General features: G+C 33.5%; 1 protein-coding gene across 2 annotated transcripts in view; it reads left to right on the forward strand.

Annotated features, from left to right (window-relative positions):
* The window catches only part of LOC142324029 (uncharacterized), a 99,331-nt gene that overhangs the window by 70,129 nt on the left and 15,040 nt on the right, over positions 1-14,162 (forward strand). For both annotated transcript variants that reach the window (XM_075364594.1, XM_075364595.1), the window contains 2 exons: positions 2,841-3,154; positions 11,623-12,458. In XM_075364594.1, the coding sequence (XP_075220709.1) occupies positions 2,841-3,154; positions 11,623-12,451 (1,143 nt within the window). In that variant the 3' untranslated portion in view covers positions 12,452-12,458. The remainder of the gene's footprint in view (positions 1-2,840; positions 3,155-11,622; positions 12,459-14,162) is intronic.

Raw genomic sequence — 14,162 nt, forward strand, 5'->3', positions numbered from 1 at the left:
TTAAACATTTATCCTGAATAAATTTTGTTAAATATAGAAAATGCTTTTTTACTTGAAATTTCATTTTGTCTGTTGTTCATGTAATAAATTTTATTTTTATCTTATTCCAACTTGGATAAAGGGCACAGATCTAGACACTAGTGACCAATTCAAGTTAATGATTAAAAAATGATTCAGACTGTTTTCAAGCCAACTTCCCATTTTTGACTTGTCCTGTCTAAAATAGTATTGTGTAATCTTCTGTTATTATTATCAATATTATTTATTTCAAGTTACAATTTTATTTTTATTTTTATTTATTGATGATGATTTTTAAAAATCAAAACACACATGTAGTTGTAGATTTTTACTTTTTTATAAATAATTTTGGACCATTTCAATTATAATTTATTTCAGTAACTGTTTAGCAAAGCTCTTCGAATATGTGAATGCAATAAGCAATTAAATGTTCTATTTGTAATTAATTTTAATGTAATTTTTTAATGGTTATCAGATGTACTAGAATATTTTATAATTGTTCTATACGTCTTTAATTTTTATCATGGGGGTTTGGTTGAACAGTTAATAGTGTAATTGGTTACCTCCATATATCAATAGTTCCAGAGATCGTCATGGTTATTTCTTTAGGAACTTACACCTGTTCTTAAATGAATTTAGTTTCTAGAAACTTGGCAATATAAAATCATTAGAAAGGTTTCTTTTCTGACTCAGTTCCTCCTTGGATTGATCATTCTTACTTGCCATCCATTTTTTCCCTTATCGTAGTCCGTTCTTACCCATTTTTAATTTTGTAGATAAACTGAAAGAACTAGATCTTTGATCCTTCAGATCATCCACCCATTGCATGATTTGAAGAATGCAGCTGCCCATAGACCTATATAGAGGCTCTATTTCTTATTGGCTGTCTGTGAAGTTTGTTTAATGGCTGAACTGTTTATTGGCTAAAGCCAGGTCTTTCAGTTCCTACTGTAATAAAAAAAAAGAAAGTATTGTTTGGAACATTTTAATCTTTATATTTTATTAGAAAATGACATCAGTAAAAAATAATAGGTAGTTTTTTCTTACCACTTTGATAAGTATATGTAACTCATTGTATGTTATATTTTTCTATACTTTTCCTAATAATATTTGTGGTATTTATATTCAGATAATGTAAAAGATTTTTGTATAACTTGTATGAGGTCTGTTCAGAAAATAACAAAACATTTTTAATTACATGCCAATGGAGATATTTAGTGATCTGAAGTTGACAGCATTATGTTTCACATAACCTCCTCTGGAACCACATGTTCTTGGATTGTTGATATCTCGTTTAGTTTTTGTGTTATTGTTATTTGAGTGCAATGTGTTTAAATGTTAGTAGTGATTTTTGTAATGTGTGATTTTCATGAGCAATGATACAATGTAAAAGTTTGCACAAAATGGGAAAATTTTTGTAGAAACGTTTCAACTTTTGAAACAAGCTTATGGAAATGATGCTCTGGATCTTACGCAAAGTTATGAACGGTTTTCATGATTTAAAAGTGGTCTTCAGTCAATTGAAGATGACCCTCGACCATGAAGGCCTTTAACTTCAACTGATGACACCCATGTTCAGAAAATCAATGATATGATATGTGCAAATAATCGATTGACTGTCAGAGAACTTGCAGAAAAGGTTAGCATCCTGGTTGGATCATGCCATGACATTTTGATTGAAAAATTGAACATGCATCAAAGTTTGTTCCTCATTTGGTGACTGAACAGTAGAAAAAACATTGAGTGAGTATTTGTTGGCAACTTCTTGAACAAGCCGATGACGAAACATTCGTGCAAACGATCATAACAGGAAATGAAAGTTGAGTTTACGGCTACAACATCAAGACAAAAGTTCATTCATCTCAGTGGATCGGCAAAGTATCTCCATGCCCCAAGAAAGCATATCAGTCTTGATCCATTGTCAAAGTGATGCTCTTTGTTTTTTTGATTTTAATGGAATTGTGCAATTTGAATTCTTGCTTCAAGATGAAACAATGAACCGTGCATACTGTCGAGGCGTTTTACAATGGTTATGTGAAAAATCCACAAAAAGAGACCAGAGTTGCAGCAAGACAACTCACGGTTCCTTCACCATAACAATGCGCCCACACATAGCTTTGTCAATTTTGTGCCAAAAATCAGATGACTGTCCTTCCTCAGCCTCCTTACTCACCAGACCTGGCTCCTTCCAATTTTTTCTTATTTCCGAAATTGAAATCAGTGATAAAAGGACGCCATTTTGAAACTATTGATGATATTAAAGCAAATTCATCACAAACCTTAAAGGCCATTTCAAATGAAGCTATCCAGGATTGCTTTGTGAAGTGGAAACACCGCCGGGAAAAGTGTGTGAATAGGGAAGGGCAGTACTTTGAAGGCGACAAGGACCAATCTGTAAAATTAATAATAAAGATTAAAAAAATATATTTATTTTCTGAACAGACCTCGTATTTTTGGAATATAGAACCATTATTAGTTATGTCAAAAAAATATTTTGTTTCAAATTATTAGCCATTGTATGTACTTCTGTTGTAAATTATAAATGTTTTAATCTCATTACAAGATCGAATCAGTTGATAAAAATAATGGATTATTATAACTGATTTAATATTTTTAAGTTCATATATAAAAATTAATTTATTTGCATTTTTTTTTGTAATTATCTTCAGCTCTTCACTGCTCTTATATTTTAGAAAATTGGGAATGTTCTATATCTATACTTAAACAAGCTCAAGATTATTAAAAACAATGCAGTGTGATTATATAAAATTAAAGATTTATTATTATTTTATAGTGGTTGATATCATTAGTAATTTGTGTAGGTTTGTGGAGAATCATTTTCAAGAGAAGAACATTTGGTTATGCATTCGCGTTTCCATGGTGGACAACGGCCATTTGTTTGCCCAGATTGTGGAGTTGGATTTCTGCGTAAATTTGAATTGGTGAATCATGAACGTCAACACGGTCGTAATCCGGAATCATGTCCTGCGTGTGGAAAAGAATTTTTGCAAAAAAGAACGTTGCTTGTTCATATTCGTACATGTGGTTTACCGCCAGCTACACCACCTACACCACCCAGCCAGACACCCTCGCCTCCAAGATATTTAGAACAAGCACAGGCTAATAAGACTTGCAAGTCAGTATTACTAAAAATATTTTCATAAACATTTTTTTTATTTGTTCTGGCACTTTTCATGTATGAATTCTGCCTACAATTGATTTTGCTCATAATGATTGTACGGTGTTTGAGCTTTATCTCATAGACCAAAGAATAGATGTTAACTGTTTTGTCTGTATGTTTGTAAACACTTTTGTATAATAGTTATAATTTAATAAGTGTTTGTGTTGAGAAAACTGTATTAGCAATACAGTCTTTTTTTAACAGGGTATCTTTTTCAGCCAACCTCAGACAGCTTTGTATCATTTAGGATCTAGGCTTAGCAAATTTGAATGTTAAGAGGTCTTTCAAAATGTGATTCGTAAAGCCTGTATTGGATTAAGGCAGTTTATAGGTATCAGATTATTAGATATAATTAGTTTGACTTATTGCATTTGCTAAATACCTTTAAAATACTGCCTTATTCATGTGAAATTTGTGATTTATGTAAACTTCTACTGAGAATGAGTCAAACCTCTGTGAAGAGTGGATGTATGCTTTAACCTTTAACCCTAAGTTTTCCATTTAGTTTTTTTTTTTTTAAGATATCTTTAATACTTGAATGACATTAAGCTATATATAAGGATAATAGTATAACAATCTTGTACTATGCAATGATGATGGCCAAAAAAATTTAATATCTTCCATTTGCTATCTGGAAGAATTTTGCAGTTAGACTACTAAACTGGCACAGAATAAAAAATGAATCACTGAAGTTTGTTTGATCCAGAGAAAGTTGTTATTACATCTAATTTAATAGTTCATCATAAGAAAATGGTAAAAAATTGTAGTTTCTGGAATCTAATAATAAACACAACTGCTCTCATCCAAGATATTGATAAGGACTTGGATTATCTGATCAGCAGTATCATGATTGATTGCATGTCAGTTAACTTGTAGAAGTCCTAAGGATTCTGCGTCAATTTTCTTATAACAATCTGTGTAGAACCCTTAGTACTTATATTTGAAAAGGTTTGATAAGAATTATCTCATGAAAAAAAAGAGTTGTACAAAGGCAATTTCCCTATCACGTATGTTTCTAGGTTGGTACCTATAGGGCTTGATAAAAAAATACATGGAATTTTTTTTCTGAAAAAATTTTTTATTTATTCATAAATATTGATTTTGTCACCTACAAAGTACTCCCCTTTAGGTATAATACATTTATGCTGGCGATTTTGTCTTTATCTCTTCAGTGTTGGCAAAACATTGTTCTTTCATGATTCTTTCCAGCTTGAGGAATAGGAAGAAGTCACGGGGTGCAATGTCCGGTGAATACAGAAGCTGACGCATCATAAATGTGTTGTTTTTGGCCAAAAATTCACAAACAAGCAGGGAATGTTGAACAGGTGCATTATCGTGGTGCAGTTGCCATGAATTATTTCACCATAAATCTTGGTGTTTTCTTTGAATTGCTTCTCACAAACAGCATATAACTTCCAGGTAGTATTCCTTATTGACCATACAACCTGATGGCAAGAACTCATGATATACGAAGCCGTTGAAGTCAAAGAACACGATGATCAGAACCTTCAAATTTTATCAAACTGGATAAAATTTTTTTCGGTCTTGACTCTAAAGGAAGCTTCCATTGGGACAGTTGGCCCTTAGTTTTGACATCACTCCCATACATCCTTGTTTCATCACCAGTTATGACTCATTTGAGCAGTTCTGGACCATTGTTCACTTTAAACAGCAATTCCTGAGCAATGTTCATTCTGTAAAAATTCAACAATTTTGAAAATTTTTCTTTCATGCCCAACATATCCGAAAAAATTGCTGGGCATGAGCCAATTGATATGCCAACATCATCAACAACCTCTCTGATAGTGATTTGGCAATTGTCCATAATCATTATCTTCACTTTTTCAAAGTTGTCATCAGTTGTTGTGCTGGGATGTCCAGGATGCTTGTCATCTTCAACATCTTCACAGCCCTCTTGGAAACGTTTATACCACTTGTAAACACTATTTCTTTTATTTAGAAGAATCATCAAAAGCAACATTCAACATTTCCAATATGGTGCTGTACGTTATCCCATTCTTAAAGCAACATTTAATGTAAATTCTTTGTTCCATTATTTTCCACAAGTTAAAAATCGCTGACTATGTAGATTGCAAAACATGTGTAATGTTTTCGACAGCCAACAATATTGAAAGCATCCAGTGTGGCTACCAATGTAAATTTATGTTAGGGACAAGCGTACCAATACAAAAAAAAAGAATTGTGACAGTTGGACTTGCACAACATGGGAAATTTCAAATTACATCTAGTTTTTGATTAGACCTCATATAAAGTCCAGGCAAAGATATTTTCGCTACTGCTAGAAATGTAAAAATTTGTAAATGATATAATTATTTATGGATAAGAAGCAATAAAAATATTGCTAACAAAAGAAGATGGTGGTCCAATTATTGTACAATTTAATTAAAAATGATAATTGCAGCTATGATATGGTTCTGCAGGTTAGCCAGATTTATTGGTAGAGGAGGTATGTAAACTGCATCTTTCACAAACCACCGTGAGAAAAAGTCACATGGCATGAGATCAGGTGATCTTGGAGGCCAGAACTGAAGAGCCAGATCTTCATTCCTAATGCATCCTATCCATCGTTGAGGTAGAGATTCATTCCGATATAGTCAAATATCTAGATGCCAATGGGATGAAGCTCTGACCTGTTGAATAATGAAGATGTGTGAATCTTCATTTAGTTGAGGGGAAAAACCAGTTTTCCAGCATGCCCTGGTACGTTATCCTATTAACTGTGTCTTCTGCTTAAAAGGTCCATAAAGCTTTGTTTACGTTAAGGTGCAAAACACCTTAACCTTGGGGGAGTCTCTCTCATGTTGCAGTGTGTCATGGGGATTTTATAGACCCCATATGTGAGCATTGTGTTCACTTTTCCACTGAGATGGAACATTGCTTCATCGCTAACAATGAAATGCAGAAGAAAAGTGTCATCTTCCATATTTTCAAGCATTTGATCATACGAGAGGTTATCTGTAAAGACTGTTTCAGTACAAAAAAATTTATTCTGAGAACTTTATAAATATTTTTTATTTCTCTTAAACTACATACCTTATACTACTTTATATAATCGCTACATAAATTAAGACATTTATCATAGTGATACACCGGCTTCAATATATCTTAATCATATTCTTCTGCTACCAGTCAATTTAGCCACTGATTAAAGGCATTTTTAAGTTCATCTTCACCTGCAAATTACGTGCCACTCAAAAATTCTCTCAATTTCCCAAACAAATGGTAATCAGAAGGAGCTAAGTCCAGACTATATGATGGGTGATTGTAAATTTCCCATCCAAATGTTCTCAGTAAATCACATGTCGGACCTGCAACATGTGGACGTGTATTATCGTGCAGCAGGACAACACCGTCGGTCAGCCATCCTTGTCACCAATTTTGAATGGCGCGCAGTAACTTATGTTGAGTTTTGCAATAGGCTTCTGCATTTATAGTTGTTCTACATAGCATGAAATCAATCAGCAATACTCCAAACTGATTCCAAAAGACTGTGGCCACCAGTTTTTGCCCAAATGGCTGTGGCTTGACCTTTGTTGGTCTGGTTTGTGATTGAGGATGCTACCATTCACTTGACTGATAATATGAAATAATAATATGAAATAATATGAAATCCATGTTTCATCGTCGATAACAGTTGAATTAAGGAACTATCTCCTTTTTCTGTGTTCCGTATCAAAAATTCTAAAGCAGATCCCATTCGGATTTTTTTGTGATGTTCTGTTAAGACGTGCGGCACCCAATGTGCACAAACCGTTCTAAAGTCTAAATAGTCATGAACAATGCGACCAATAACAGCTCTTAAAAATGTCAGGAAAAAGAAGGGCCAGGTATGAAATTGTTGAGCAACAATCTTTTCTGATTTTATCATCGATGCGTTTCAACAAGTCCTCAGTGATTACAGAGGGCCTCCACGAACATTCTTCATCACGCACATTAATTCTGTTTTTTCTAAACCTTTCACACCATTTTTGGACATTTCTTTCGTTCATTACATTACCATCGTACACAGCAACCAACTGCCTATGAATTTCAGCCAGTTTAACATTTTGATGGTTTAAAAAACGTATGACTCCACGTATTTCACAGTCGGTGGCAACATCAATTTTTATATTTATTTTATAACATAATCACATGTAATAATACTCACACATACAATAGATAATACTCACACATAATCAAAGATACTACAATGCGACTACTTACAGATAACAGTGCACTGTGTACATTACTAGCATGGGCATGAACGACACAGGTTCACCAACCTTAAGGAGAGAAATTTCTCTGCGGTCTTTACTTTAAAGATATCCCTTGTAAAATTCAACATGCTTTGGTTTATGTCACCTTCATGAAGAGCCGGTAAAAGTAGGCGGTATGGCTTGAAAAGTAAATGATGCCTTAAAACATGCCAGACAGTTGAGGTATTCCAAGTTCTCTGCTTGCTACTTTCTTTGGGTTGATTTTCTTGGGCTTTGTACAAAATTTTCTTTAATTCATCTCACATTCTCCTCTGTCACATGCGATCAGCTTGTGCTCTTCCATGTTGGGGGGTTATGGAAACGAAATGCACACTACACTGCAGATGGCGTCTGAGATTTTCTGTACTCGAGCACACAGAAAATCTTGTGTTGCACTATAGTCATCTTACTCACAACTGATACATAATGTCAGCACAAGCACTATAGCGGTCGCAATTTCTCACACTCTAATGATCTTATTAAAAACCTTTGGACCTACTCCCTCAACTACTACATAGTTCAGTCAGATACATTGTATAGTTCAGGAAATATAGAGTTAACTAAATTGAGTCCATCATTAGAATTGCCTTGTACTTCAATTAATGGAAGATATTGCCTGCAAGCATAATTTCTTGTAACTTCAAATGTAATCGATAATTTTATAATCAGTGTTATTTATATTTGTAAGTTAGATCTTGTTTAAAATATATATTTATTTATGAAATGAATGCATACTTATGTACTTTAAATAACAATAATTTGTTGTTAGAGGACAATGTTACCATTTTACCTATTGAAAAATGATTTAATTACAGATAGATATAAATTTATCCCAACAATTCATGATTTTGATTTTATAATTGATAAAATTGCTAGAATTAAATTTTACAACATATCACTAACTAATGAGGATCATAAACAAACCTGACTATAAATATAAATTCTTTTGAAAATGAAGTTTTTGATATTGTTTTAATTGACCACCTGATTGTTTGTATGTATATTGCAGTTAATTGAAATGAATTGAATAGTGTTATTGATACTATGATTAAGTCCAGGATAAATTATTGTTTACTTCGGCTTTAAATAGGATGCTGATTAGTATCTTTTGTATAATTTTGGGATATTGATAATGCAAATAATTATTTTATTAAAACATTTTTCTGAGCGTTTAATTAAAAAAGATAACATCCTGTAAAAATAAAAAAGAAATTAGTATGTTTAAAACCATGGATCAATGTAAATTTGGTAAGATAGCGAAATATCTTACATAGGAAATTAAAGTGTAAATCTAATATTAAAAATCATTTAAGGTGTTATAATTATAGAAAAGAAAAAATTTTGAAGAAATTCTAAGCAAATTTAGTCAATCTTTGGATGAATGAGATGTAGTTAATAAAATTGTAGAAAATAAAATTTGAGATATACAGGACGATAGAAGATTTAGTTTCAAAAGATGAAATATTAATCAGTGATAATTTCCAAATAGCAGGGAATTTTAATGCTTATTACTTAAAAACAGCACAAAATCTAAATAAAAGGTTTCAAGGCAAGGGACAGAAACAAATTCTAATTATAGTCATTTAAATAAAATATTGGGTAGATTTCCAATGAAAATGAAGTAGGCAAGAGTAACCTAGTTTTTAAAAATGGAAACATGAAGTGTAATGGAATTTATACACTATTAACTATTCTATTAACATTATCTATAATGGATGTTCAATAATTGACGAGACAAATTATTATATAGAAAAAATGATTTATTCAATGACAATAAAACTTACAGTACTTTTTTAATTAACATAATTTCCAGCAATATTTAGACACTTAATCCCACCATTCTGTGAGATTTCTGGTTCCCACAGCGGAGAGGTTTTTACCTTGCTGTTTGAGCCATTTATGTACTGATGTACTGCTTTTTTGACTGCTTTATTGTTGTTGAACTTCTTGCCATGTAAAAAAACTGAGTTGGCCAAACAAATGAAAATCAGACGGGGATAGGTTCCAACCCAACTTTCAGTGTTTCTCCCGTTCTCTGAACAATGTGGGGGCACATGTTGTCTTGCAAGGAAATCACACCTTTTGAGAGAGCACCCTGATGTTTTCGGCTTATCATGGGTCTCACTTTCTGTTGGAGCAATTTGGGAAATTTTGACTCGCCTATCTTCATGAATAAGATCATTTATGCAATTTTGCAGCGCAGTGTGATGGAGATCAGTCACACTAGTTCTGCGTGCATTAAATTGTTCCAAGCACTTATACACATTATTGCGATTTAAACACTTTTCCCCATACTGTTTCAACAGTTTGGGTAAATTTCAGCCGGTTTCACACTTGAGAGCAAAAAGCTTATTACTGAACGTTGCTTTTCCGGCATACACAATTCAAGCAGGGCTGACATTCTGAAATCAAAAAAGAGGTTATGTTTAGATTAATTATGATCAAACTACTGATTAAATGTGTTTCCAAGGTTGCCAATTTGACACTCAAAACGTTTCACTGCGATTGAATGAACCATTTTATCTCTATGTCAATTTGTCTCTTAATTATTGAACATCCCTTGTAAAATATTTGAATAGTGAGAATAATTAAATTTTTGAATAAGATAAACTTTTTTTTTTTTTAATAAGAATCAGTCTGTTTTTAAAAGAAAGAAAATTACTGAGATTATCTTAAACTCTCTACACCTTAATGATAGATCAAAATATTATGGTTTGAATCATATCTTAGAAGCAAAGGGTAAGGTTTAATAGTTTACTTAATAATCATGGAAGCATGATAAATGGAGTGTCCAGGGTTCAATATATGATCTTTACTTTTTCTTGTCTATTTTAATTAACAAATTTTCTTCTGGCAAATTCAGAGCACTGCCGGCCTCTGTGGCGCAAGTGGTAGCATCTCGACCTTTCATCCAGAGGTCCCAGGTTTGAATCCCAGTTAGGAATGGCATTTTCACCCATACTACAAATCTTTCATTTCATCCTCTGAAGCAGTACCTAACGTTGGACCCGGAGGTTAAACAAACAAAAAATTACGAGCACTGACAACTTTTGCTGATTATACTGCACTTTGTTACAGTTTTAATACTGTATTAGAAATTAAATGAAATATAGAAGCTGATTTATATTTTTTTTTTGTCTTCAGTCATTTGACTGGTTTGATGCAGCTCTCCAAGATTCCCTATCTAGTGCTAGTCGTTTCATTTCAGTATACCCTCTACATCCTACATCCCTAACAATTTGTTTTACATATTCCAAACGTGGCCTGCCTACACAATTTTTTCCTTCTACCTGTCCTTCCAATATTAAAGCGACTATTCCAGGATGCCTTAGTACGTGGCCTATAAGTCTTTCTCTTCTTTTAACTATATTTTTCCAAATGCTTCTTTCTTCATCTATTTGCCGCAATACCTCTTCATTTGTCACTTTATCCACCCATCTGATTTTTAACATTCTAATCATTAACATTATATCATTTAACATTCATTCAAAAGCTTCTAATCTTTTCTTCTCAGATACTCCGATTGTCCAAGCTTCACTTCCATATAAAGCGACACTCCAAACATATACTTTCAAAAATCTTTTCCTGACGTTTAAATTAATTTTTGATGTAAACAAATTATATTTCTTACTGAAGGCTCGTTTCGCTTGTGCTATTCGGCATTTTATATCGCTCCTGCTTCGTCCATCTTTAGTAATTCTACTTCCCAAATAACAAAATTCTTCTACCTCCATAATCTTTTCTCCTCTTATTTTCACATTCAGTGGTCCATCTTTGTTTTATATAAAATCTCTGATTTATATAAAATACGTTATGTTTAAAATGGTATATAATTAAATGTAGCCAAAATTAATTACATTATTTTTAATTTACAAGGGTTTGGAAACAAATTAATTACATTAAGTATAATTTACTCAACTATGTTAGACTTTTTCCCTGCTCCTGTGATTTGATATCTAAAGTTGACCGAGCCTAAAGCTAGATTGTTGATTTTTTTAGAAAGTGCATGTAAATAAAATAAAATAAAAGCTATACAGAAACCTGATTGACTTGGATTACTCTTCACAATAGTTTTTAGATGTGCTAATAAATGTCATGCTAGATTTTATTATTTAAATATTATTCTGTTATGATTACGTATTTTAGATTCAATGTTTCTGATTTTAGGGAATGTGGAGAAACGTTTGCAAGTGTTGAAGGACTAGCATTGCATTTGAGACTTCACGTCGGGGACCACAGTTTTCTATCAGACATATGCAGCCTTGCTGCTACTTTAAAACAATCTGCTATGACGGCAGCTGTACTCGGTAATAAAAAACCACATATTTGTAGCGATTGTGGTCGTGGTTTTAGCCAGAAACATGGTCTTTTTCAACATCGACAACGTCATGCCGATGCTAGTTGCAAATTGAAACCATTCTCTTGTGAAAAGTGCGGTAAATGTTTTGCACAGAAAAATCACTTATATCTACACGAACGGCAGCATATGGATAAACCGTACGAACCTAATCGTAATTCATCAGCCGCGCAACACCAGCAGCAGCAGCAACAGCAACAGCAACAGCAACAGCAGCAGCAACAACAGCAGCAGCAGCAGCAGCAGCAACAGCAACAACAACAACAACAACAGTTAATGCGACCGAAACCAGGAGAACATCCACCACAGCGTCCTGAAGGTATGATGCAACCCGGTGATAATAGAGGGTCATTAATGGGACATCAGAGTGGTTCTGATATGGATCATCGTCAGCACCCTGATCAGCAGCAACTTCAGAATCAACCCGATAGACGTCACCTTGAACAATTACCTGTATCGTTGATACAACAGCCACGCCAAGGTCAAATGGATCAACACAGACATATGATACGACAACCTATGTCTGGTGAAATGGGAGATCAAGTGGATATACTCCATCATCATCCTCAGCGCCCTTCACAGGATGAACCACCTTCTTCGAGTTGCCACCTACAACAAACTTCTAATAAAAACTTCTGAATATCTGGTAAGTCACTGAATAATATCAATTTTTTTTTTTTTAAATTCCATGCAGTACCTTGTACCAATTACACATTAATATGCTTAAGAGTGTTTTTTGTTTTCTATCATTTTGAAGTCTCAACAAATCACAAATCAGCTGATTTTGAAGTCGAGAGTTCTAAGGTACAAATCCTAATAAAAGCAGTTACTTTAATACGGATTTGAATACTAGATTGTGGATACTGGTGTTCTTTGGTGGTTGAGTTTTAATTAACCACACATCTCAGAAATGGTCGACTTGAGACTGTACAAGACTACACTTCATTTACATTCATACACATCATCCTCATTCATCCTCTGAAGTAATACCTGATGGTGGTTCTGGAGGCTAAACAGAAAAAGAAAGAAGGGTGTGTTACATTAAATTGTTATTTTTGTTTTTGGAAGTTGCATCCTCATGATATGTTCGAAGAATCCTAGTCTCCTCTTATGCATGGTATGAGTGGTGGGTTTTAACTCTTTGTACACGACTTTGTTGGGCACAATCCACCACCACTCTGGTACTTTTTATTGATGCAAGTTCTTCCAATTCTTTCAACTTTCTGGAGTCTGTCTCTTTTTTTTCAGGTGGAAGAGTGTTTCTGCAGCTTAAGTGGCTTCTGGTTTTATAAATGTGTTGTAGTGTCTTATTTTTACCTTTATTGATAGGCAGTTTTTATTATAACTGTACCAGGTTAATTTTTGAGCTTTAGCTAGTTCATTTCTTCTTATCTGGATTGAGGTTATTTCGTTTAGGTTGTTTCTTATTATTTTTCTGAGGTATTTAAATTGATTTACTATTTTAATTTTATTACCATATTTATGTTTACTTTTAATTGTGTTGGTTTTTGGGGGTCTGTCTTTTCAAATGTTATTTTGAGGCCAATTTTATCTGCAATGTTTTGAAGTTCTAATATCTGTGATTTAGCTTTGTTGATGTTTACTAGCAGTTAGAAGTCATTGGCAAAACTGTGACAGTTGGTTTTGATTTTTCTACTATTTTTATTTTTGGGGACATTTTTTGTGCCATTCTCTCATTCCCATTTATAGAGCGCAGTTGAATAATAGCGATGAGAACCCATCGCCTTGATGCAATTTTGTTTTGATCTCAAATGGTTCTGAGAGCTCGTCTCTGAATTTTACCTTCGACTTCGACTAGTTTTGAATTTTACCTTCGTCTAGTGTTTGTGAGGGTCAGTTTTATCATGTTTATTAATTTGGTATGTAGCCCAAGGTGTCATAGAATTTTTAGTAGGGATTCTCTGTGGATACAGTCTTTCTTGAAATCTATAAAGCTTATCACCATGTCTCTGTTTCTTTTCCTGTTGTAATCCATTATTAGCTTGAGACTCATGATCTAGCCTGGACTGCTTCCTCCAGGGTCTGAAACCTCCTGGGTATTGTAGTTCTTTCTCGAATTGTGAACCGATCATGTTAAGGATGATTCTTAAAAGAGTTTTATATATTGTATCCAGGAGTGAGATTCCCCTATATTTGTTAGGGTCTGTTTTGTTGTCCCCTTTTTTTGTGTAGCAGGTGGATGAGGGTTGTCATTCAGTGTTCTCGCAGTTCTTCTTTGATCCTGATGTTGACAAGCTGTTGATGAAGAGCAATTTTTGTTGATCTTCCTGCATGTTCTTAGATCTCTACAAAAGTCTGATCTTCTGCTGCTTTGCAATTCTTTATCTCA

Source organism: Lycorma delicatula, chromosome 4 (genome assembly GCF_047948215.1).
Source record: "Lycorma delicatula isolate Av1 chromosome 4, ASM4794821v1, whole genome shotgun sequence".
NCBI classification, from domain to species: Eukaryota; Metazoa; Arthropoda; class Insecta; order Hemiptera; family Fulgoridae; genus Lycorma; species Lycorma delicatula.